This window comes from Synchiropus splendidus, chromosome 1 (genome assembly GCF_027744825.2).
Source record: "Synchiropus splendidus isolate RoL2022-P1 chromosome 1, RoL_Sspl_1.0, whole genome shotgun sequence".
Classification (NCBI taxonomy): Eukaryota; Metazoa; Chordata; class Actinopteri; order Syngnathiformes; family Callionymidae; genus Synchiropus; species Synchiropus splendidus.
The window spans coordinates 54,617,114-54,643,764 of NC_071334.1; the positions used below are offsets into that span (position 1 = coordinate 54,617,114).

General features: G+C 40.9%; 1 protein-coding gene across 1 annotated transcript in view; it reads left to right on the forward strand.

Moving 5' to 3' along the window:
- Window positions 1-19,244, forward strand: part of brinp1 (bone morphogenetic protein/retinoic acid inducible neural-specific 1) — a 126,371-nt gene extending 107,127 nt beyond the window's left edge. Inside the window, exons 6-8 of the mRNA XM_053846978.1 lie at window positions 9,304-9,540; window positions 9,942-10,164; window positions 14,405-19,244. Coding sequence (XP_053702953.1) covers window positions 9,304-9,540; window positions 9,942-10,164; window positions 14,405-15,539 — 1,595 coding nt within the window. The 3' untranslated portion in view covers window positions 15,540-19,244. The remainder of the gene's footprint in view (window positions 1-9,303; window positions 9,541-9,941; window positions 10,165-14,404) is intronic.
- Window positions 19,245-26,651: the final 7,407 nt, after the last annotated feature.

The following is a 26,651-nucleotide window of genomic DNA, read 5'->3' on the forward strand; positions in this document are numbered from 1 at the left end:
TTTTTTTGTTCAAATAATCAGCATTCTTTGTTCTTTTTGAGACCCGGTCAGAAGTTATTTGAACTCAATCGGTGAAACGACCTCATTCATTTGAACGCATTGTTAACAAGTGTCCCATTTTCTATTCACCAGATGGATCTCTTTTACTTTACATTGAACGGCACTCTGTGACAAGTCTTTTACCTCTGCCATGGTGGTCAAGTGATCGCCTGTGTCTGATTTGGCTGTATAGCGGGTTTCATCGAAAAACAGTGTTGATCGAGAAAGAGACACTTCCATTCCGATGGTATTCAGGATCTTGGAAGTGTAAGGGCCAGATTGTTGCGATCTAGGAGTTCATGGCTGTTTGCTTTCATGTCCGTAAATGGTGCAAAAGACTAAAAACCTACCTCTTTAGACGTCATTTTGGACACTGAATTCTGTTCTAACTTCACTTAGCTGAGGCCAGCACCTTGGTTATATTGTTGCTGTTTGAGGTTTGAACCTCCACGATGGGGAAAGCATTTTGTCCTTTAATATATGAAAGGACAAAATATGTACTGTTTTCATTTTCAGCTTAAGCTGCATATTACAATGAAAATAAATAAAATCTATATTATTGGAAAATCAATACTCCAATTTTTATTTTCATTTACTTCTTCATGACCGGTGGTTAGTCAGTGACATAATTAAAGTAAAAAAAAAACAACATTTAAGCTTTCATTTTCAAAAGCTGCTACAGTACATAGTTGCCAAAATTCAATTTGAATGGTCAAATTCACAAGTGAAAAGGCATTAACGGAAATGCTCTCTCATTTTCGGGTAAAAGCTGCAGTTTTAGGATCGGTTCGGACCAACCGGTTGGATGTGTGAGATTGAGATGCTGGGATACTGTGCTGCCATAACTGTCGTATGCGTTGCCAGGCTGCTACGTGCTGCAGTGCCAGACATTGAATAAAAAAATAAAAAATAAAATAAGCATCCGCTGGTCGTGGTCGTAAGTACGGGTGGACATAAGTCGAGCAGGTCGTAAGTCGGATGTTACTTGTATTTGGTGCTGTTCTAGATAACCATCTGGCTCCATTCATCTTCTGAGGTATCCATGACTTTTTCAAGAGCTGCTGTGCTGCCTTCAGGACATTTTGTGAAGAAGAAAACAAGCAGCTCATTTCCACCACATGTTTGACTTCCCCACCTATTTTATCGTCCTACATGTTTTAAAAGAATCTAATTAGAAGGCTTGTACCTGAGTCGAATTCAATAAGTGGTAGAGATGGTGGCAGCAATGTTTTTCAACTTGCCTAAACAAGTCAGCAGACTCTAAGCAAGAAAGTTGCAATACAGTGTGTGGAAGACGGCATCAATAGTGATGCATTGACAGGAACCGTTAGCTATCCAGGACCCACCAAAATGTTATCATCTGCTCCTTGTTCATACAATGCTGGTATTAAAAGTGGCAGAAAAAAAGAATATGAATGTGCACTCCCAAAACAATAATGCAGTAGCTAACCTGATTCATCTTTTTAAACCATCTAGGCTGTGTTTACGTGTGCTATAATGCAACACAATATGTAATGCTATATGAGAATACACAAGCCAACTTTATTTCATCTTTGCTTGCTTTATTTCCATTTATGTTTTATCGCTCACGCCCTTGATCTTCTCTGCTGAGCGAGTGTAAACCAGTTTAGATGCTGTACTGCACATGTCAGAGGAGCCTCTTCACTTCCTGAGCATGATCGTAAAATGTGTGTGAGGAGATAGTCGTCTTTCATATAAAGCCTCACACAAACCCATCCATCTCAGTGAGAATTCCTTGAAAGCTACACCAGCATTCTCTTTGTTGCCGCCATTTTAGCCAGCTCCATTATGTTCAACACAATGAATGTTTGTCCTGCCAAATGCCATGGAGCCAATCCTACGTGCACACGTATGTGCTTGTTGACTACAATTCCATGTTTCATTGTTCCAAATGTATGCAAAACCACCTCATGATAATGAAATCCCATTTAGGATGAAAGTCAGTTCTAAATGAACAATGGAATTCTGGCTTGGTGATACAGAAGGTTGTAAACTACTTGTACTTATTTTAGTCTGTCTTTTGTGTTAAATGTAGCTGCCTTCTATGCATCCCAGGACATAGCATGTTTAATGCAGCAACATTGCTTACTAAGACATGCAAACTAATTTGCTCCGTGGAAAGATGCAAGACCCCGACCCACAATTAACCTTGAATAAATAATCCCTTTTACCCCCCCTGTAACTTAACATAGCCTCTTGAGGAGCAGCCCCTCCCCAGTAACAACCATCACTGTCGCTATTTAGATTCAACAACTCACTCTTTAAAATACTGAAAATCCGAAGCAAGGAAAGCATGACTATCTTTTGATAAAATGACTGTGACTGGTACAGAGGAGTGATGTTTATGGCTGTGCACTGCACTGCCCTGAATAAACCCTGCTACTGCTTTATAATTTATCGTGGATTTATTTTCTGCTGAATTGAGTAACACGGAAACCAAGGTGGGGACTCTCATCAGTCCTGGGTACTGAATGTGCTTCAGTTTCATTTTTATTTATGTATTAAATTCAATAAAAAAAACGTATCCATCACCGTAGCTGAATATGGCAATCTATTTTTTGTTCATAGTAAGTATTTTTGTTCATAGTAATAATAATAATATTTATTATTTGTCTTATATACTGTCAGATTCTGTTCATAAATTGTAAAGTTTTCCAAAGTACAAGTTTGAAACAAATCTTTATATGAGAATAAAATTGTAAATATTAATTAATAATTTATTTATTATATTAAGGATATATTCATGTTAAGAGACCTTGGACCATTATGTTCTTGTGCCTATATTTTCCATGTCCTTTTTTTCAAACATCCAAACACAAAAACACTCTTTATATCTATACCTTTTAAACAACTTTTGCTGCCGCTTCATTTTCACCATTTGTCACTTCTGACTTTTGTCAGCAGTTCGTATAATAGCATGAAAGCATGCACTGTGGTCAAGTGCCATGTGCCATGTTGCCAGGTTTGACAGTTATCCCTCTTTTGGAAAAAAAAAAAAATATTCAGGTGAAAGGAGAAACACATTGCGAAGGTGTGTGTCTTGTTATTCTTGTTTTCATTGCCTATTTATTCTACATGTTTGAGAAACATGTATTGGCTGTGTTACATTGTTAATACCGAGCCGATAGTACCATGCAAGCCACCAATTGAAGCCTATTGAGCTTCGTGTGTTACTGTGCTGTATAACAACGACAAGCTATTTCTCAAAATGAGATGAGAGTTATTATTGCGTTTACATGACCAGAAGGCAATATCAATGACTTCGCCTGTTTTGCGACACATAATAAGGGAACATCGGTGGAACCGCCTGCACAGACCTATCTATTATACATCAGAATGCTGAGTACACCTTATTCAAAAGTTAAAAAATGCTAAGATATTCAGAGGGCCGGGCACAGTTCCGTTTTATCCTCTATCGGGCCCAACACACGCTGACGGAGGAGTGCTTTATGCAAAGAAATGGATAAAGTGTGAAAGTGGATAAATAGCTACTTTAGCAGCACTTTTATCCCGCTGTTGTGGGAGAGTGGGTGTGTGAAATGGGCCAGCACAACAATTTTTTCTTTCAATATAAGCCCCTTTACTTGAAAGCATCGAGGGGAAGGGCCAAACGACTCCCGGTCTGGAGGAACAGCAGGCTGCATTCCAGTCCAGAGGACTGCGCTTGTGTATCATGACGATCACCTCCAATGGCAATTTAATGCCTCTATCAAGTGACGCACTTTATTGCACCAGTGGATTAAGTAATGATTATTTTGTGAAATTGCGGCCACACAATGGTCAATTAATCTTTAATGAAACTGTAGCTTATGGGGCGAAGCGTGGCATTGCAATAAGCAGGCAAATGCTTGCCAAAGCACTTACAAGCCTCGGTTGTAGCCTACATGCCCCCATATATCAGCATGTAAAAACAGAGCAGTCAGAAATGGAACTGCAAAGTCACATTTTGCAGTGTTTTTTGTGTGTGTTGATAGCTTTATTTTCTCTGTTGTGCTTGTGATTGGAAATCGCTCGCAGTCCCTCATGTATGCTGTGAGATTTAAGCGCCATTTTCAGTCACTATTTATTTGCGAGAAGCCAGGATGAGGGAATTATGTGCACTGGCAGAGCATGAAGTTGGAGTTCATCAACTTGCTTCATGGGGATTTCAGTCTGCAGTTCATCAGCAGCACTTTAATAAGATAACAAGCAATTCCCTGCTCTAATATTCAGTCGTCTTTTTTTCTTAGATGCAGCGAGTCGAGTTTTTTATTTCTTTATTATTCATTACAGAAGCCTTATTTCCTGAAAAAATCACTCAGATATGTCATGCTTTTTTCAATGTTTTGAACGGAACGGAAGGATCCATCAGATCTCTGTTCCCTCCAAGTACAAATTATTGAAATATCGGAACCCGCTGTGGCGTCGACCATGAGGTCCTGGTCAGTCAAGGTCTTAATCTCACGTGATGCCCAGGAATCGGGAGGATTCAATAAACAAGGTTTGAAAAAACGGCAGTCGGAGATGAGAATTCATGGGGTTGATTTCATTTCATAATATCGGATGGGAGCGTTACAAATGTTGCTATTTTAAAATGTGCCCTTGCATCCACACTTTATGTCCATATTCACCTTCCTGGTTTGCTTCCCCCTGGTTCATTCCATAGCGCCGACCACCTCCAGCAGTGTAGCAAGTCAGCTGAGGTGTATCGCTACAAATGTGCACGTTCGGTCGTTCGTGAAGATAGTGTCAGTTGATAATAGTCTTATAAAGATATTTGCATTTTCTAACCTCACTATAACATTTATCACTGGAACATGTTACCGTCACACAACTTGCTGCTCAACAGTGTTCCACCATGCAACACGAACAGGTGAACTTGTCGCAGACAAAACTCATTTTCTGGTTTGGTCGATCCAAGCACAGCCAAAAATAAAGGCGGGTGATATTGGAAATAAACCAGTTTGAGTAAGGTTTAACTAGATTTTTTTTAAAATTGCAGCCATCTATTTGCAATTGTTGCCACTCAGTAAGGAGGTTCAGAGTTCAAATCCATCCCTGGGTCCTTCAGGGTGGAGTTTGCATATTCTCCCTGTGCCTCCCTCTGTGGGCTTTCTCCACATGGTTTCCTCCCACAACCCAAAAGACATGCTCACTAGGTCAACTCTAAAACAGCCCTATGTGTGCGGTGTGTGTGAATGGTGTGTGTGCCCTGCGATGGACTGGCGTGATAGTACAGAGAGGAGGTCGGAGGAGTGGGGGGAAGAGTTTGAGCGATCTTACCAACCAATCTTTTCGAAGAGGCTGGTTAAAATTATTGCAGTGTTGTACACTGTACACAGAACACTGTATTTTCTACAGGTGAGACACAGCTATGCCTCACTCCCCCACAACAGCTGAATAAAGGTGCTGCAAGAGTAGCTGAAAGTACTCTAGTGTCCTCCTTCTAGCTGAAGTGAAACCCTGCTGTTGCTGGTGTTTGTCAGATAACAGTTTGTTGAGGTGTCTTTATTTAAGTGAATTTGAATTATGGAAATAGATCACCGCACAGTAGGATGGTGGTTTGGAAGCCAGGGAAGTGTAAGCACCCCTGTGCTTTAAAAATACTTTTCACGCAGGAGAGAGGTAAATTTGTCCTTTAAAATGTGATGTATTTGTCTGTGAAGTCTTCACAGTCGCCCAGCATGAAGCTTATTGCCCCCTGTGTTTTTGCATTCCTGCATCGAATTGGATACCTGGGAAGGATAAATGTTTTTATTCTGATTAGTTTCTCATTCCACGCTTGGCCCAAGGACACCAGTTCTCCTCCTCATTCCACACTGCTCGCACAAACCATGATAGATTTACTTTTACTGCATGACATCACCTCGACTCCAGAGGAGGAGGACAAGACATCAAATATCCAATAGTGGCGCGAAGAGTGCGTGCTTGGGGAGAAATGCGGAGGAAAGCAGAAGGAATGATGAGAGTGACTGAATGGGAGCCAAAGGATGATGTGGGACAAGTCAAGGGGCATGTGCACAAGTGTGGCGGGAGATGCAGTGAGCGTAATGAAGTAGGACAGGAGAGATGTGCACAGAGAATTGAGACAGAGGTAGCGAGAGAAGAGGGAAGATCAGACTGATAACGCTGAGGTGAAAGTCTGTTTTGGAAATCATGTCCAGGAGAGGATTTGTATGTGTGTGTGCATGTTTACGACAGGGTTGGGGTTTTGAGATGGGTTCGGGGAAAAGGAGGAGAAGCAGGAGGCACTCGGTATTATTGTGCACCCGGCTGTTGGCACCGGCTCTGTCAGTGAGCAGCGTTGATCCGTGAACTTGCCATCTGGATTCCCCCACAAATCACATTAAAGTTTCAAGCCCAGGAATACATCAAGCTAAATGAATATTGGATCTGGGGGCCACAGACGGGAATGGCGGGGAAAAAAAAAAAAAAAAAAAAAACGCCTGGTGCAACCCAACTCTTAGGTGGTCAGACATGATCTATTGATCTGCCTCCATCCGTGTCTCCTGCTTCTCTTGTTCATGATGGTCACCCGGGGAGAAGCAGGAAGCTGCTGGGTAATGTTCAAAACAAGTGCTAAATTAATAAAACGCTGAATATGAAAGCTTGGAGAACCTAGAAGGAGGAGTAGTGAAATTAGCTAAACGTCTCTTCGGAGAGCCCAAAACACATGCATGTTACTGATGATCAATTTGAACTTGGTCTGAATAGATTTAAAACACTGGAGATATGAAGAGAATTTCTTTTACAACCTCAAAAAGTGCAGAAATAAAGATCTGCTGCTTGCTGATGACTCTCCTTGATAAAGGAAGTAGACAATCAAAGCTGAAATCTGCAATATATTTTTTTCTTTAAGTCCCATTGAGCTGGGTGGGAGACTAACAACCCACCTAGGAAACTGTCGTCCTTGAAACTTGCTAATTGCCACAATTCAACATCTTAGAAGAAACCAAGGCTTCAGTTTATTTTCATTTCTTCAACAAATCCGGTACATTGTTCAGTTTCTAAGCAGTAGTGAGCTGATTTTTTTTATTTTTTTCAGAATTTCAAAATGAGCTAAAGTCTGACTGTAAAATCTGAATATTGGTGATGTGACCGTGGCTCAGGTGGTCCAGCTGGTTGTTCAATAATCAGAGGGCTGGCAGCTTAAATCCCGCTCCATCCCAGCAGCTGTTACAGTGTCCTTGGGGAAGACACCTTTACCCACTTTGCTGGCTGCCATGCTTTCGTCCGTCTTCTGTGGCGTGAGTGGATAATGGTGTCTTTCAAGTGATTTTCAGTCTTGTGAAGTGTGGATGAGTCATCCTCATGTCAAGCCACAGTTGGACCATGAAACTCAAAATGAAATGTTTAAGAAGCCACATGAATTACACACACTTCCAGTTCCAAGTACTGAGCCGTGATCATCTCAGAAATGAAAGAAATAAAAACACAAAATAGCGGCAAACAGCAGTGTGGTCTCCTTGCTCCATGTCCTAAGGCGTCTTGCTCTTTGAATGAATCATTATGCGTTGACAACTACGCGCAGTTTTCTTGACTTCAATCCAAATTATTCATCCTGTTCAGCCACTATAATAATAAGTGAAGTAGCACGTGCCATCACCCTCAACAACAAGCTTAGTAATGTTGCCTTCCCATGATGCTCTTCAGCCGAGTCAACCAATCACGCTCACTGTAATATGGAATTTTACTGGCAAACAAGCTTCATGCTGCTTAGATTGAGCCACGTTGCATCAAACCAGTGAAAGTAAAGGCATTTTATTCACATTAAAATGCTCTGGTTTGGTCCATATGTTCTGCTTCCTGCTTCTCTTCTGCTCCTGGAGCTCCACAGTACTCAGCGGACCAGCTGTGGAGGCGGAACCCTGTGGCAGTGATATACCATTTTGTTGGCTGAACTGCAAAGCATCATGGGAAGTGTTTAGGTCACCGTAACTGAGTTTAATATTAAGTGTGACCCTATATACTGTAAGCTTATGGTGTCATGGTTCAATGGTTGAATATACTGTACTGTTATCACGGAACTTGTGTGTCATCACCATTTCTCAGTACCAATCGGCACCACTAGATAGCAGTAGACATGAATTGGTGCGATCTGCCACATGAATGTAACTTCACTATAAAAGCCATGAGAAACTCAATTCACAGTGTCATGTATATTTGCTGCTCTTCACTTTCCATTTCATTGTATTCAGTATGTGTGCATAGATATATCACATTCAGGAGTGCATCCTCGGGTTCTTTGAACGTAGAAAGCATTGAACCACAAAGTGCTGTTTTACTGCCAGTGGTGACAGACTAAATGCAAAAGTGAGCATTTCAAAAGCCTGCCGTGTCCATCCACTCCAAACACACCCACTGGAATTGTGATTAAATCCATTCAAATAACAAAATTAAAAGTTTTCATCCCAATTTAAAAGTTTTTGTTAAGGACTGTTATAAGGCCGTAGATTCTCATGACAGGAGACAAAACATCTGATGTATTTAATGTTACATCATCCCATTCACCTCAGCTCCTCCAGTTTAGTTTGAGCCTTTTATGCTTCAACAGCTTTGTTCGCCGCAGTGAAAAATAGTCGGATGTGCATCCGAGGTTCCAACCAGCCTATATTGCCGCCAAACTTTGTTTCATTTTGCAAATGCACCACAAAATATCCAAAGTAGGTAATGGGGTCTAGAAAATGAAATGATATTCTTGCTTCCCTTTTCCACTACCACTGTGTATCGAAAAAAAAAAAAAATAAAAATAAGCGGTCAGATGAAAAGCATACGCCTAATTCATCATTCAATAACATGGATTCTTCCGCCTGCTCGCATATATTCTGCTGAAGCACTGTTTGCGCTCAAGTAAACCCGATTAAGAAAATATTGCTTTGCCAAGATGCTGTTTCTTACGCGATTGGAAAAAAAGCCCTCTATTTTAATCTTTTCCGATCCGCTGGCTTGTACCTCCAGTGATTTATTATTGAAGCCTGGACTAGGAAGAAAGACTGCCGTTATCTGACAGTGCCACCATTCAATACGATCGCCTGGATGAGATATGGATTAACCGAGAATCAGAAATAGATTGTCAACAGTGACGAGGAATTAATTGAAGTGAGACTAAGACCATAAAACCTCCACGATTCAATCTTCTGTCACATTCAATTCCGTTTATTGAGCAAAGATATGAGTGTGTTCTGTCTGAATAGTCATTTCAATCATAAGGTTAAGACGTTTCTGTAATACAACTTTGACGAAATGCCGGTGTCTTTGTTTCAGGTCTTCAGGTCATTTTCCCGGAATACCTGCAGGAGAAATTTGTCCAGTCCGCTCTGAGCTACATCATGTGTAACGGAGAGGGGGAGTATCTCTGTCGGAACAACCAGTGCGTGTGTCAGTGTGCAGAGGAGTATCCTCAGTGTAACTGTCCGATCACCGACATCCAGCTGATGGAGAAAACTTTGCAAGGGATGTCGGAGTCCTGGGCTTCCTCCTATAAAGACTTTGAGAACTCTGGTAAGCTTAGTTTGATAAAAGTTGTGACTCACCAGTCACTGAGTTGTTGAGACTTTGAGACTATTAGACTAAAAAGTTATTTATTTTACTTTAAAACCCTGCAACTTTTAACTTGAGTCTCGCTGAAAAACCTCATGCAACCGTCACACCAGCTAAAACAACACCTGGACATTTCACTTATCAGTCAGCGTGAAAACTGAATAGTAAATGCATTTTTTGTGTGTTTGTTTTCACTTATTACACTGCCAAAATGTAGCAAACAGTAACAAATGCAGTTCAACATAGGACAGAGGCATGCAGTCAAGCCAATGCAACAGTCAAATCACTAAAATAAACCAAGCAATATTAATATAATCAGAGTAAACCATGTCTTTTTTCCAACCTATCCCTCTCCATTCCAGATGAGTTCAAGTCCTTTTTGAAGAGGCTGCCTTCGACTCACTTCCTGCCCATCAACAGCGTCCACCTCCTGTGGGGGAGCGACTGGGACCTGCAAGCGCGCTACAGGCTCCTCCAGAGCTCCCTGGAGATTCAGCGGCTCAAGATCCAACGCACTGCCCGCAAGCTCTTTGGCCTCAGCATCCGATGTCACCACAACCCAAACCACCAGATTCCAAGAGACAGGTGGGTGACAGTGTGAAATTACAAAATTCTTCTGTGAAAATTCAGGATGTCAATTATTTATGTGAGGATATCATGAAGTATTAATTGCCGCCTTAAAGTTTAGGAATAAGTGGTCAGCGATGGGTTTCAAATTACTAGAAATTGGATCAGATCCTGCAGAGGATTTTAGGGCTTGATATTCAGAGTATACGCTCTTTTCCTTGATATTACGCTTGAAAGAGGTTTTAAGCTCTGCCTCCTTAAATCATTGAGTATGTACAGCTCAAGATGGCCGCACAGGGATTAATGTTTAGCAGTCTTTACTGCAAAATATATACACATTCATGAAATGCAGATTTCATTCTTTAAGTTATGGGCTATATAGATTTATCAATGAGTCCGTGATGAAAAAAATAAGTCTTTTCAGGAAACAAAATCAGCCATACCTTTAGTAAATAGTGCTCCATGACACTCTGTTTTGCTTCATTGGACTCTTCTTCTGTCTTGTTTTTGGAAGTGTCCAGATGAGTTGATGAGGGACAAACCACTTTGATCTTGGTGCCTCATGATACTGTCAAACTACCCAGGGTGATCTACTTTTTAGTGCACTCTGAAGAAAAGGAAATGATAAACCGAAATAACAAGGAGGGTATTCAACACAACCACTTCAAGACTACTCCTTGATACAAGTAAAGACTTGCTGGCGAACTTGAAGGACGGCACAAAGATAGATGCACGAGGACTGCAAAGGATATATATATATATATATATATATATATATATATATATATATATATATATATATATATATATATATATATATATATATATATATATATATATATATATATATATATATATATGCTGGCAGGACCCTCCCCCCACAGGCATTGCTTGAGATTTAAAAAGAATCGTTGGGGTTAGGATGAGGACGCACGAGGGTGACAGTCATAAGCTTCCATTGTTGCCTTATTTGAGATTTTATTTGGTTTATGCTGTACATAATGTGACCAGGAGTTGCAAATACTGAACTAAATATGGCATGAAATTGTACTTTCAAATGAGCAGAACAGTTAGGAGCACCACCCAAGGCATTTTGGGAACAGATGAGGTCACCGTAACTGAGCCTATTGTTGAGATTGAACACATATATGATCATTGGGGACTGTCTGTTTTTGCCCTGCAATTGACGACTTGTCCACCTCTTCAACTAACTCAACTAAAATGTAGAACTCCAGGTTAATACATACAGTAATCTAAAATGGCACAATTGGTAACAACAACTATTTTTACTCCTCTAAGGAGGCTGGTATAATTGAAGTTTTGTTCACAGGATCCTTCAAGTAATTCTAAAATGCCTCCGCTTGAGAACTCCTGAATGGGACTTTTACCTTCAACAGAGTGGAAGTTTTCATTTTGGTCGTTGCTCCTTGAAGCATGCTCACTCAGCGTGCCATCTATTATATATTTCTACTTATGGCTCTGTTGTTTCTGTCCATCAAGTCAACTTAGTGCTGAGCTTTGCACATGCCCAAAGCACTCTTGCTCACTCTTTTATTTCAAGTTGCAGTCTGAAGAGAAAATGTAGCTGTGGGAGCTTTCTTGATAGGTCATTGCACACATCTGTCACCACCAACTGCAGTCGCAGCTTAAGAGCCTCGCGACGAATGTGCTGCGGTGTCACCGCCGGCTGAAATGGCAGGAATCTCCCCATTTGCCAATAAAAAAACAGGATGCAAAATATGCAAAATTCCCCTGGTGTCACGCGAAAGAAGCCCCGGAACTCCACAGTGCAAGACATGTCACCATGTAAGTGGAGAGGGAGTACGTGAAATATTTATTTAAGTGCTTTGAATATGAGTTGAGTTGTCAACTGTCACTGTCAAGGAAAGAGCAGGCTGGCTTTTGTGCCGACATTTGTTCCTCTTTTATTTTAGTTTTTTCACCCACACAGAACTGCAGTTCTCCAACCACTGGTGTGTCACTTGTGAAAAATAACAGCAAAAGACCATATCATTCATCCCAGAGTGAAACTATGCTTAAATATCAACACCAGTTCTCATGGTTTATTTACACCATAACATGCAACCGACACCCAGGGAGTTGGCAATGCTTGTGTTCTATCGCAGAAAAAAAAAATGGGGGTAAAATATGCAGATATGATGACTGAAATTATTCTGAGAAGAAGAGGGGATCCCAACATTTAACATTTTTAAGAGTCACTCTCGTTCACATGTGAATGCATAATGGTAGATTTAAAAAATCCTGCTCCTTGCTACCTTCCGATGCATCTAATTTCCCTGAAACTACGAAAAACTTGACTCTTGATCTAACTACTTGCAAAAGGATGTTGACAGGTGGTGGAGTTACAGTCTGGTTTGATGGCTGCTAATCGAATTAATGGAGGCTGACTAATAAAAATCCAACACAATCAGGGTTAGCGCTGCACGCAGTGATGTATAATTCACATTTGCTTGCCTTTATATGGGCTGGCTCAATGTGAAATTTGAATAGCGTAATAACTATCTCTTTGCTCACAGACTGAGATCTTATAAAACAAACACCCAATCTGGTGTTTTTTTTAAGTGCTGCCAACCAAGATTTTGCAGTCGAGGTTTCTTAACTGTCAAAAGCAGTCGTCACGTCTGCTTGGATCGCATCCATTCACATATCAGAGTCACAATGAGATTGATGTTGTCACCCACCTGCTGTTCCACTCATCCAGTCAGAAGTGGTCTATAAGAATCGTGTTCTCTGGCAGTGTCATCGACAGCAGCCTATTCAGCCAAGGGTGGATTATGGTGGGCAGAAGGCCCGAAAGATATTGCCTTTCCTCACTCACAGAAAGCGTATTATGACAGAAAATGTAAACACACGTGTACCCTGGAGCAGGAAATACCTTGTTCCTGGGTGGCGTTTTTGCGAGTGGGTGCGCGATTATGCCAACCACAAGTTGATGCATTTTGCAACAATAACGCTTTAGTCAAAGCAGCAAACAAGTCTTGCCACACATCACTGACACCAGCTAAGAGATTCATAGATCCTGACAGGAACATATAAGTTACAATTCTGGATGAATTGCTGCTGGACAAGAGCCCAGAAAACTAACTTAATTCCGTCAGCCAACCAAAAGAGCTCCTCCTCATCTTTCAGTAACTATCAGGAGTCTTTGCATCAAGAGATTAATTTTTATTTTATTTTATTTTTTTCTAAGGCAGTGGGTTATTGTTCTCTTGGTCCATTAAGTAGGCTTTACGCACATGCTGGAAGCTCCTCGGGTCTTGGTATTTTTGAAGTTGAATCCCTCTTATTGAGAACATCCTTCTCTGACATTGAGATACATGTTACAGAGATGTTTCATCTTGCTCACGCAGCAGATGACTCTTTAAAAGGAGAGTCATAGCAGGTAGTGTCACCTCTTTTTTTGCTGGTCCTATTGGTCATGATGTAGCCAGTATGTTATTTGTGACGATGCAGACTTTTGTACCAACTGAAAACCCTGCATATTCATAATTTGCAGTTCATAAAAGTCCAAGTCAGGAGGAGCTTTCAGCAGACATTGACTTCGTCCAATCCTCAGTTTGAAACTAAAGTTAGAGGCTCCGATGTCCTCTATAGGTGATCTGCTCGGGCTCATTTGGGTATAGCTCGGGGGCTTCCCGGCATGCTGAGAATGCAATGTCATCCATCATAGTTAATGTTTAGGGTCATTAACGCGTCACCTTGACCATCCCTCCTCTCTGCAAAATCAGGATTCAGAATTCATCACCGATTGTCAGAAAGAGAGTTCCAGTCCTGTCAAGATGACACACAAAAATGCCTGGGGGGGAACAGAGGCGGGATAAGAATAGCAAGTAATGCCCCACACCCTGAGGGAAATAACACAACACCTCCACTGTGAAGGGAGTAGATTATACTATTATCTCGCTTTGGTGAACAGACTTTATCAAGTGCATTTTGCTTCCTGGGCTCTGTGAAATACACGTTTTATAGGCCCAAACAGAGGACTTAACTTTCATTTGAAATTGATTACTTCACTTTAGTGTGTGCTCCAAATGAAGGTGTGTTTTTTCCAATTAGACCAGCTCAGTTTGTAAGTAACCTCCATCTGTCCAGCCACACTTTTTCATCCACTGATCCAGTGTTGTCTCCTTTTCAAGGTGCACATCCCCTCCCACAAAAAAAAAAGTCTGCTTTGATTTAGCACCGAACCCAAGATAACTGCTAACAGTTCTCATTTGTCACTCTCTCGTATCCGCAGGTCTGTCATGCAGTGGCTCAACAGGGTCCAGTCTTTCCTGTACTGCAATGAAAATGGGTTCTGGGGCACCTTCCTGGAAAGCCAAAGAACATGCGTGTGCCACACAGGAGTTACTCTGTGCCAGCGACCAATCCCTTGTGTAATCGGCGGCAACAACAGCTGTGCCATGTGCAGCCTGGCCAACATCTCCCAGTGTGGCTCCTGTAACAAGGGCTACAAGCTGTACCGCGGACGCTGCGAACCGCAGAACGTGGACTCCGAGCGCAGCGAGCAGTTTATCAGCTTTGAAACGGATCTGGACTTTCAGGACCTAGAACTCAAGTATTTGCTTCAGAAAATGGATTCGCGCTTGTACATACACACTACGTTCATCAGCAACGAGATCCGCCTGGAGACCTTTTTTGACCCACGATGGCGCAAACGCATGTCGCTAACTCTTAAGAGTAACAAGAACAGGATGGACTACCTTCACATGATCATTGGCTTGTCCATGAAGATCTGTCAGATGCGAAACAGCAGCATCGACCCCATGTTTTACGTGTACGTGAACCCATTTAGTGGGAGCCATTCGGAAGGGTGGAGCATGCCCTTTGGTGAACATGGCTACCCACGATGGGAGAAGGTTCGCCTGCAGAATTCACAGTGCTTCAACTGGACTCTTCTTCTCGGCAATCGGTGGAAGACCTTCTTTGAGACGGTGCACATCTACTTGCGCAGTAGGGCAAAGATACCGACCGGGCTACGCAACGACACAGGCCCGGTTGATCTTGCAGACCCAAACAAACGGCAGATCTACATCAAAATATCTGACATCCAAGTGTTTGGCTACAGCCTGCGCTTCAACGCCGACCTGCTCCGCAGCGCTGTGCAGCAGGTGAACCAGTCGTACACTCAAGGAACTCAGTTCTATTCATCCTCGTCTGTTATGCTCCTGCTACTGGACATCCGGGATCGAATTAACCGTCTCGCTCCACCATCTGCGCCTGGGAAACCTCAGCTCGACCTCTTTTCTTGTATGCTGAAGCATCGACTCAAGCTCAATAACAGCGAGATGATTCGGGTCAATCATGCCTTGGACATGTACAGCACAGAGATACTAAAACAATCAGATCACCTGACTGCTAAACTCTGCTGAGCCCACACACCGGCAGATCAAAGTCACCCAACAGATGAACTACGAGAGGATAATGATCTTGTGTCTCCTCTTTCTTGTTTTTGACTTTTTCTGCCTTTTTGATGTAAGGTGACTTTGTAATTCTTTCAAAAAAAAAAATATATGAAATGAAAAAGAGGAAGCGTTTCAGGCAGATCAAGATTGAAAAACTCTTATGAGGACTGTATCATATTTGTCCCAGCATGTCTGTCAATCCCTTAAAAACTAAAGTTGGAGAGAGGCGAAAAAAATGATGCAACAGAGGCCTTGATTTTACTCTGAGGGATCAATGGTTACACCTGAAACTGCCATTCTTCACTGAGAAGAACATTTTTAAAAGGCACCGAACGAACGACGGAAGGTGTTTCCTTTTAGTTCAGCAGAACAACGGGCAATTTCGTATTCGAAAAAAGATGTTTATACATTCAAAGTGGAATAGCCCTAGTGAGTTAACACTCAACACATTACTTATAGAGTCTTTATAACATTTCAAATCCACATTGCTCTCTGTGAGTTATGAGGTAATCTGTCATCGTTCGGACACCTGAGGCACACAGCAGGGCAGTAATGGATAGTCACGTCGATTAACAAAAGCCAGCTGTTTATATATACATATATATGTGGATGAGTGCGTGAGTGCGTGTGAGCATAATCCTTTAGTTTCGCTTGACGCTTTATTGCCGTTTATTGAATGTGTCATTTGAGATTGATTCAGATCAACGCTGACTCTTGCATTTGGAGAAAAAAAAAAAGAAAAAAAAGCTTCTTCCTGTGTTTCAAGATTCCAACTGTGTTTCTTTTCCTCTTTTTCTTTTTCACAAGGCAGTACCTCCTGGTGCGTGAGTGCAATATTGTGGTCTGAAGATTTAACAATCAATGCTATTTTGTACAGCTTTTGCGAAATGTACATGTCGTGAGTGCTGATTTGTGGAGCTTGTTGGCACCAAAAGCAAAATGTAAACGTTAGTCATTCAGGCACATTTACGACACAACTTGAAGCCATACGTGTCCCGGGGGGTAAAGGCGTAAAAATCCATCCACCCCACTTCAATGCTGATTCATGGAATATACCACTTACCTCTTTGTTTCTTTCATCACTTGGTTTGGGAAAAGAGCACAGCAGATGACAGTAACAGGCAAATATTGCTTGAAAGCCATGCCATTTTTATGTTTCTAAGAATATATTTATCAAATGTGAAGGGGAAAAAAATAAAAAGATTTAAAGTACAATTCAGGATCTCAACACATTTTGGTTCTGTCAGATCAAACAAAGGGGCCATAGCACTATTGAGATTGGACTAGTTTTGACACAGGACGTCTGTGATGTTCAGGAAGGGCACCTTATTAATGGTATATACAGGCTTCAGCTACACTTTAATGCAGTGGTTCACATTCACTAGAAATAGCAAACAATTTTGCTGATAGTACCAGTATTAATGACGATTTTGGAGACTGGACAAATGTGCATCACACCCAGGTTACTTAGGATAAAGCTAAAGTTTATTTGGTAGGGCACTAAAATGCTCATCCTGTCCAAATAGTGTTGAGGAAGGAACCATATGTTCATGTGCTATTTCACCAGCTATAAATATTTTCTCAATTTATTATCATTTTTATGAATAAAACAAAAGTCATTGAGCCTAGGTCTGTTTTCTGTGACCATTTACAAAATATATAAATTGAACCATTTGTGTAAATGGTCAATTTTCACATGCTGTTTTCTTTTTACAAACAGTAGAGGCACCTGGACTTTCATGAGTTCCAAGGTCACCGTTGCCCCATGTCTGGATGAGCTTGCTAAGGGTTAGGTACAAAAGCTCAGTGGCATTCTGGTCTTTTTATGGGTGACTCTAGCAGCCTATTTTAATGATTCGCCAAAAAAACAAAAAAGGTATTAGATAAATAAATAAACAAGGAACAACAGATTTTGAATGATGACTATTTTTCATTTTTGATTTTGTTGTTTTTGTTGTATTTTTTTCAAAGATTAATTTATTTATGATAAAAACGCATAGAGATTGGATTGATGCTTTGGATACTTTTTCTCTTTTTTCCCCCATGTCAGTTTGTCATTACCTGTAGTGATAACAGCACCAAGACACATTTAGTAAATGCATAAATGCAGACAGTGACAAAAGAAAATATCTTAGAATTCTAGTAGGTGTAGCAGATAGCAGAGCAAAGAAAAGTATATTTACAGATTACAGCAGAGTGAAGACCTTAACTCTTCACATTCTGTATAGTCTTTATTTACCTGACTCCTGTAAAATATTTCCAAAGTTAATGCTCAAGCTAGCGCCTGTGCAGGGCTGGAATTTAACTCACCTTCACTAAGGTTTACACTTCTGCTCTCATTTGGAAAAAAACAAAACAGAATTACATTAATAAATGCATTTTAGGATTGCTATTATGAATCGAATAATAAATAATAATAAAACCTTTCCCCAGTGCTGAGCCAACAAAGTATGAACATTTCTCGGGAAGCAAAGTCAGTGGTCATGAGTCTGACCCCTGGGAAAACAGGGCATGTGTGAAGTTGCATTTCCACGCGATGCATGGGTCACTTCACTAATGTGAAGTAGACGCTATACAAATAAGGACTTGGGGACCTGTGGTCCAGTCACACAGTGAGTTAACTTTACTCCATTGAAATTACATTTATTTTTCCTGCGTCCTCTGGAATAAACTATTTACATGCATAATATATCGTTTGAACACATTTCATTCGCAATGCTAGCCTTTGGTAAAATGGCTTTTAATAGAGACTATTTCAAAATGGCCGGATATGTTTGGTTTGGGTGTAACTCAGCTTGTTTCACGTTTTCACAGGCAACTGCGAGGTATGTGTTGTAGGTTGTTCTTTGTCCCGTGCTAAGTGTCACATTTATTTATTTTCCTGAATGGACTGTGCGACGCAATGGTTTGAGGTATTTCTGTTTTCACCACGGCAATCGTTTTTGTCTGTCCTTGTAAATACATTGATGTGGAACGCTTCTTTTTTCAAGTGCAAGTGATATACAGTCAGTCGACATACTTGCAGCGCCCTACCCCAAATTGATCACAAAATCACTCATCCTTCACCCAGGACTGCAATTTCCAATTGAGTTATATCCACCTTTATTTTATTTAACTGTTGTTATTATTAAGTGCCTGTTATTGATCCCTTTAACATTAGACAACATTATGGATGTTCCATTAAAGCGGGAAAAATATAGCCTTGAATTTGATCAAGTATGATTTAGTTCTCTTGTGCATGAGGGTAAAGAGATAGTTTCAAGACAGATTTGTTTTTTCCTTTTTTGTTCCCACTGCAGTACAAAAACCCTGTAAATATTCAAACATCAACGTTGCCTATGTTTAAAGTGTACGTAATGATTGAAAGAGCATTCAAAAAAAACTACACATACATTAGCACAAAGCACCCGAGACTCATGTAAGGAATCAAGGTTCCAGTTTCTGACTATTGGTTTTTGAGTTTCCAGCTGCGCCGGAGTCCATTGAACAAGCACATTTGCTCATACGCTTCACAGTGTTGCTTACCTGTATCCATGGATGTGTCTGAGTTTCACACCTGATACCTTGCCTATGTACTTTTTTGCTGTTCTATTGAGACCATTATATCAGCTTCTTTCAAATGAATGTTTCATATAATAATCTATTTCTCATTAAAAGGCTATATTTAATAAGTGGTGGGCCCCAATTCTGTCTGTTCTGTCTTCATTTTCTATTTCTTTCCTCATACATCTGAGCGATTATCATAAACCAATTCAACTCCCAGAGTGGAAAACGATTGAAAAATGAGTCGAAAGTTGTAGCGAAATAAGGACATGGAATAGTTTGAATTGTTTTAGCTCACTCTTAATCTTGAGAATAGCAACAACTCATCATTCTCAAAAAGGTGTGATGCTGTCTATCTATTGAAAAGTCTGATGGATTTTACTTTGGCACACACCCACAATCAGATGGTGAATAATATCCAACTTGACCAAAGATGGTGTTGTGAAGCAAAAGTTTTATTCTCTCTCAGTAACTGTCTTTGTATTTTGTCTTGGCACGAATGAGCTCAAGTCCTCTTCTCTCCAGCTTCTCCTCCAACTCATCCCTAATCTGAGATCTCTGTATTGTCCGCAAACATCATAGTCCGTAGAGGCTGCTCCCTGACCTCATCTGCGAGTCTGCCTGCGACTACAGTGAACAAGAACGGGCAGAGTGCGGCTGTCACTGATGTCATCACCTTGAAGTGCCCCCATCACCTGCACAACTCACCACTCTCTCACAGTCCTCATACATATCCTGCCCAACTTTCACGTCACATATGCTTCTGACTTCCTCACACAGTACCCCTCTCCAACTCTCAAAGTCACAGCACAAGTCCTTTTGGCCTTAGATGTGCGTCTCTATCCACACCCTCACAACCAACAACGGATGTGTGATGTTCCTTATCATCATGGAACCACACTGCTGCTGATGCTGAACTCACCTTTTAGCATCAACACTTCCACCATTTCCTTGGTTTCCTTCACCTATAGGTCTGCTCCTATCTGGATTTTGTCAACTGTTCTCTATTACTGAACTCCTCTTTCTCCTCCAGCGGAGATCCCACGTGTGGGGCAGAGGCAATGCCTACGTCTATCATGACACACGACTACTTCAACATCAGGTGTCAAGACCATGATCTTATGTGACTTCCGGTCAAAATTGTGCCCATCCTCTTGAGTGGGGCCCTGGTTGGAAACCTCTCTATTGTGACGCCATCATGTCATATCACAGGCAGGGTCACATGAGTTTCTCTCTCCTGTTTAGAACCTGGACAGGCAAAATGGAAGCGAGTTCAGTGCATCGAAAGGGAACACTTAGTTAGCTTCTGCATCTCTTTGATATCAAGGGAAAACACACCACACACATTTAGGCAATGCCTGAAAAGATAAGGTTGAGTTGAATAAAATCTTCTGCTTGTTGTAAATAGGCACCCACACATAAGCTCAGTGCAACCTCCATGTGAACTTGCCTCGCTTCATTACCCAGCATATTAAACAGTATGCAATAGGCTTTTTCTAGGAAAAAGGGTGAATCTGGATTTAAATCGGAGACCCACTGTCATGGACTTTGCTCCTGTCTTCTGCTGCCTTTGTCTATATATGACTCATTTTTCCTCTGGACAGTTACATATTTTATTCTTCATGTGACTTTTTGATGCATTTATTCCTAAACTATTTCTAAACGTGTAAAAAAAACTTCGAAACCAGTGTGGTTTCTTACACGCTTTTTTAATTCAAGAGCTCTCTGGCTTTGCTTTGACTTTACTACACATAAATCCAATTATATTGACCTGGTTATTGCTTAGTTTTGCTTATTTTAATCCTCAAATATGAGGCTTTGCCTTAACCAGCAAAGTGTGGTCCCCACAAGTAGGTGAGTTTACAAGAATTTGTCCACACAAGTTGAGCTATAACAGGACATACACACAGACAGCAGCGAAGCACCATTGCACTACACTTAAAAGAGGATAAAAAGCAGAAAAATTGAGTCAGATGGATCCAACAACAATTATAATGGAAAAAATGGAAGCTCAGATGAGACGCAATTTTAGTTTCCCTGCAGAGAGCCTTATCTGAGATTCTCTTTTTCTCTGACGTTCAAAAGACTGACCTGCGGTGGTTCCAGAATTGGGAACCATTCTCCTTCCTGATTCCCTCGCATGTTTTCATCAGTATTATCAATGACATGTTGTTCTGGAACGTTACATCGCCCCAGGTGAGTGGACCTTCACCACTTTTGAGAAGGGACTACGGTCATCGTCTTATGAGGTTGTTGTCCACAGCCAAGGTGACAGTTAGCAGTAACATGCGACTTACGACCTGCTCGACTCACATCCACCCGTACTTACGACCACGGCCTGCAGATGTTTTTTTTTTTTTTTTTTAATTCCATGTCAGGCACCACAGCACGTGGCAGCCCTCCAATGAGTACAACAATTATGGCAGCCAGTCAGCATATGACAGTTACAGCTCTAAACTGCGTGGTATATAATACTATTCAACAGAAAAAGTTGCTTAAAAACGCAACAGATTGACCGTGTATTCTATACAGTTGTACCGCGTCTGCCATTTTGAATGGCATTTGACTTACTTCCAATCAGACTTACAACCGGTCGGTCAGAACCGATCCCGGTCGTAAGTCGGATGTTACTTGTATTTGAATGTACGGGGTTCGATTTTCACTCCCTGTAGGACTTTTAGCATTTCAAGTTTGCATATTTAGCCATCTTGTGTGTGGTGACGTTGTCAACTCAGTCCTTTCCTTCGTCATTTCCTGAAGTACCACTTACGTGGTGTACTCTGATCCAGTCCTGTATCCTGCCGGAGAGGACTGGTTCTGATGTTAAGCCATGTGTAGATCTGGTCCGGTGGCAATGTGACTTCTGTCATGGTTTGATGAAGGAAATGGACTGTTGGGGGCTGGTTTGCCACACAGATGGTACAGGAAAGATCTGGGTCTTGACCTTGATCTTCAATCATGGAGCCATGAGACGCCTTCCAATCTTCATGCTTTTGAGCAGCAACTCAATCTACCGTGTGTGCCTTTTCTGGTACGGCTCGCATTCAGGGCATTCAGGTAGGTGGCCAGGCTCTGGGGGGAAGTCACAGATAGATTGGATGGGAAAAGAAACTTGACACAACCTCTTTCTGGTGATGTTCCGGAGCAGCCTCATGATGTTTTACTAAGACTCGATGAACAGTACGACAAGAGCTCAACATTTGAAACACTTCTTGGTTATTTGTTATTGTATGTAACAGTTGTTCTGTTGTCACAAGAGTGGGATCATTCTGGGGTCATTGGAGTTGCATTAAATGTAGCCAAAGTTAAAGCTTCAAAATGGCCATATTGCGCCAATACCTCTCAAAATAGGGTCAGACGAAGTAGAACAGAAGTGGCAAACCTCCTGAGCCAATCACTTGCAACAAAAATGTGCAAACTAATCAATCATTTAGTTCTCAACAAAACACTGGTCAAGATCCAAGCGGAGAAGCAGCTTGAACGGCGTAGGTGGGTGTCTAGTATCTCCCTGTAGGGAAGTCAGGCTTTCTGCTTCTACCAGAGAAACACACCAATTGACTTGGGTATAGCTAAAGATAATCATGCCTTAAATTAAATCCATACAAAACACTGGGGTTTGGCATTATGCTTATGTGAGGACAGATTTTCTTTTTTTAGTTCTTCAGAGACTTGTCAAGTGAGTTAGCTATGTGGTGTTTTTTTTTTTTTTTTTGTTATTTCCCCGCACTGGAATTATGTAACTTCTACTCTGAAGTGTCTTTTGACGTTTTTCCTTCCCAATGAATTTATATCAGAACAGAATATATGACATAAAAATAGGATAAAAGTTCTTAGTTCAGACTAAAGTTCTATATGTACATTCTTTCAGGACATCTCAATGGCACTATGTCACTCATGACTAAGCTTCTTTTAAAGCTATCAGGTTCTAACTAAGCTTTCAACAAGTTGAAGATTTTTTTTTTTTTGTGGACTCACGTCATCCTCCTTCAAAACTGCAGGGTACTTATTTAAATATCATCACTTCATGGCACACCTCATTACAGTGATATTAGGATCTACATTATACTTGAAACTAATCTAAAAGGCGCATTTCACGCCACAGCTGTCTTTACTTGGACAGCCATTTGTTCAACTCTTATTTTGAACAACATATTTGTTGTGACAAAGGGCAATTTAAGCAACTGAATGTACTTGAATGAAGCAAGCTTGGTAATACATGTAGGAAATGTGTATTGATCCAGCTCTGTTGGGATCACAAACACCATTATCCATGCTGGGCACAGTACAAAGTACGGCTGATGTTGGCTCTAGCACCCCCCCCCCCCTCCCCTTCCCTACACTCTCTCCATGTTCCGATAGCTTTCACAAAAGACTTGATCCTCTGTATTTGAAGGCTCAGAGTGATGGTCTTGTGTTGCTGGATAATGACAGCGACACACAGAAATTCTGCAAAACCCCACAATGTCTGGAACTCAGGTGTGAGCAGTGGCCCAGCTGTTCACATCAAAAGCCCATTTCTCCGCTCTGGTCAACAACCCATTCTGCTCCCCTGCTCCTTCTCTAATCATGTGTAGTCTGGAAAGCCGAGGCAGATCCCCCAGAGAGCTGCGTCAGCGCCGCGGAATACAGCGCCTCTCGCTCACTGTCTGCCCGCATGTGTCTGCTCATCATTCTCTTGCTGACTGTCTGAAGACAACAGAAGACTATGTGGAAGACGGCACTTTACTGTAAGAGCACACACTCTTTCCAAATGCATCAAAATATTTTGATATGTACATTTAAATTGTAGTGAAGAAAAATATGGATTGAGTGGAAGGGAAACCAAGGACGCACCTCACCACCGACACCAGGGATCAGACTGTAACGTTCCAGTAACTAGTCACTAGTGATGATACATGTTGTTTAAAATGGATCAAGATGAAGGGCCATAACTGGTCGTTGGGTGGCGGTGCATTTTTCAGGAGGTCACCTCAGTACAGCACATACCGTTGCACATTCACCATTCAGTTTGGTCCTCACCATTCAAGTATGAGGGAGGCTCAGCAGTTCCTGTGTTAACACAATGCATTGTCTCTTCATTAAAATATTTCCCCACAAAACTTTTTCCACATGTCTGAAAATCATCAGATAATGCAGGATACATTTGTGTATCTGAACCTTCATTCACAGCATTAGAAATGGTATTTATAATAATAATAATAATAATAATAATAATAATAATAATTATTATTATTATTATTATTATTATTATTATTATTATTATTATTATTAGGAACAAAATATATATCAGAAAAAAGATGGTAGTTGAATGTAGTAGTTGATGGTAAAGTTGAAGTTAAATAGTTTTCAATAAAAAAGCAGTCAATGTATCACAGCCTGACTACTGTTATGGCTTCAAGACACATTATTAAAACATTCTTTCATTACAAAAACATTCTTCTAATTTTATTCAATCATGAATAATTTACCAAAAATGAAATAATCAATTTATTCCATGAAGCGTATTGGTGAATGAACACCTGCTGCTGACAGCAAATAATAGATGATATGTATAGCTGGACGTTTTTCACATTAGCATATGCTGTTAAATCCAGACCGTCCATCTTCGGCTCCCTTTCTGCCAAACTCTCTTAAGAGCTTTCCCTGATTTAAGAATCTTATTTGTGGGTAAGGACTGAACCCCTCGGATTTTTACATTAATAAATAATACATACACAAATACGATAATATTTCATGCCTCTGACATTGATAATGTGATTCATAGATGCCTGAAGGGATTTGCACTTTGATATACTGTTTGAGCCACAGCTATAAACTCTACACCTTTTTTGAAAGTATAATTCAGCCAAATGTATTTCAAAAATCAATGTAGAAACCGGTATGAGTGAACAGATAAACAATTACGCTTATTTAGAACACAAGCCTGTGGGTTGTTACAGTGTTTCACCTCTCATGGTCATGTGATCTGGCCTTCAACCTTCATGTGGGCCTTGTAACATGATGCCTATCCTGAGGGTGAGTGTCCATGCAAATTCTGATTCTGATTTCCGGCCAAATTTTAGAAAAACTTTCCTTGGAAAAAACAAAACATGATATTTATTTAGTGACACTGAAGTTGATACACCGATGATAATTTGTTGCGAGTACGGGGGAGGTTGAGGAGAAGCTGGAGAGGTGAAGATATGAGCAAGAGAGACGAGGAATGAAAATCAATGGAAGCACGATATGATGCTGCTTCCACCTTCACGTAGACAAGTCAGCTCATTACGTCTGTGAGTAAGTTGTCCACATGAACAGCACTAAATGTCTTAAACGCTGGATGACGCTTTTGCAACAAATCACCATGGAGTAGTAGGAGATACGAGTGACTGAAAAAAACTCCAAACTCCAAACTTCTTTCGTGGGGAATACAACATGAGGCCTGCCACATCATGGTGACATCACAAGTGGTAAAAAGAGCGTTTAAGTGTGATCAATTCTCATCTTGATCCACTTGCAAAATGTTATAGGCACTGAGTAAAATGCGCATTTCTTGCGACCAAATCGAATTCGTCTATTAAAATAAATGTCCCAGACAACATTTTTCTCTTGTCCCACCTTCTGATGACCAAACTGAAAAAGCAAATTGGACCGTCGACAGCTATTTTGAATCGTCTTTTTGTTTAATACAATTTGTGTCACACATGCAACTCTGTTGCCCCAATAGATGATGGCAACAGTGAGTTTTTTGAAAAGAGGGAGAGTGCAGACAAGATGAACGTGTGTTCTATTATGAGCATAAGTTTTTTTTGTTTTTTTTCTTTAATCGTATTGGTCTTGTATGGGACTCAGAAAGCAGAGCTGGGAAAGAAAAAGTTGACAATGCTAAGCTTCTCTTTTCGAGGAAGTGGTGTATATTAGAGGGACGGCACATGTGCAGAGGTTAGGAGACAACGCTATGGAGGCCAAATGCTTAGGGAGAAGAGGAAAGATGGAAGTGAACAAAGAAAGTTGGGGATACCAGGTGAGCCTGAAGAGGAAGACAAGCAATCCTACACACATATTTTCCTTTTCCCAACTGCTGATAACAAATAAGATGTGGTTACCTACCATGCTCCAAAGACTGGGTGACTAGGTAAGTGTTATATATACATATTTCCTGTTGCAGCTGTTTCAGATGTACTCACAATTGGAACCAACTGGACTAGCAGTGAATGGTTTACTGTCAAGGAGCTTGAACCCAGTAGCTGAATTGGTGCAGGATTACAGATGACTCGGGTGAGCGAGGGTAGTTTTATCAACTTATTACAATAAATAATGTAAACACAAAAGACGAACTGGAACGATGAACCAAGGATGTCAACACCAAAATGCAGAGTGAGGAAACACAAGCGAGGGGTAGTGAAGAACCTGAAACAGAAAACAGGCAAATAAGATTAAGCATGACTACGGGGGACATCGGAAAATGCACTTGGAGGTGGCTCACAAGGCCCAAAGAACACAGAGAAAACAAAAAAAGTGAGTTGTAACAAAAACACCCACACACGAACTAGCAAT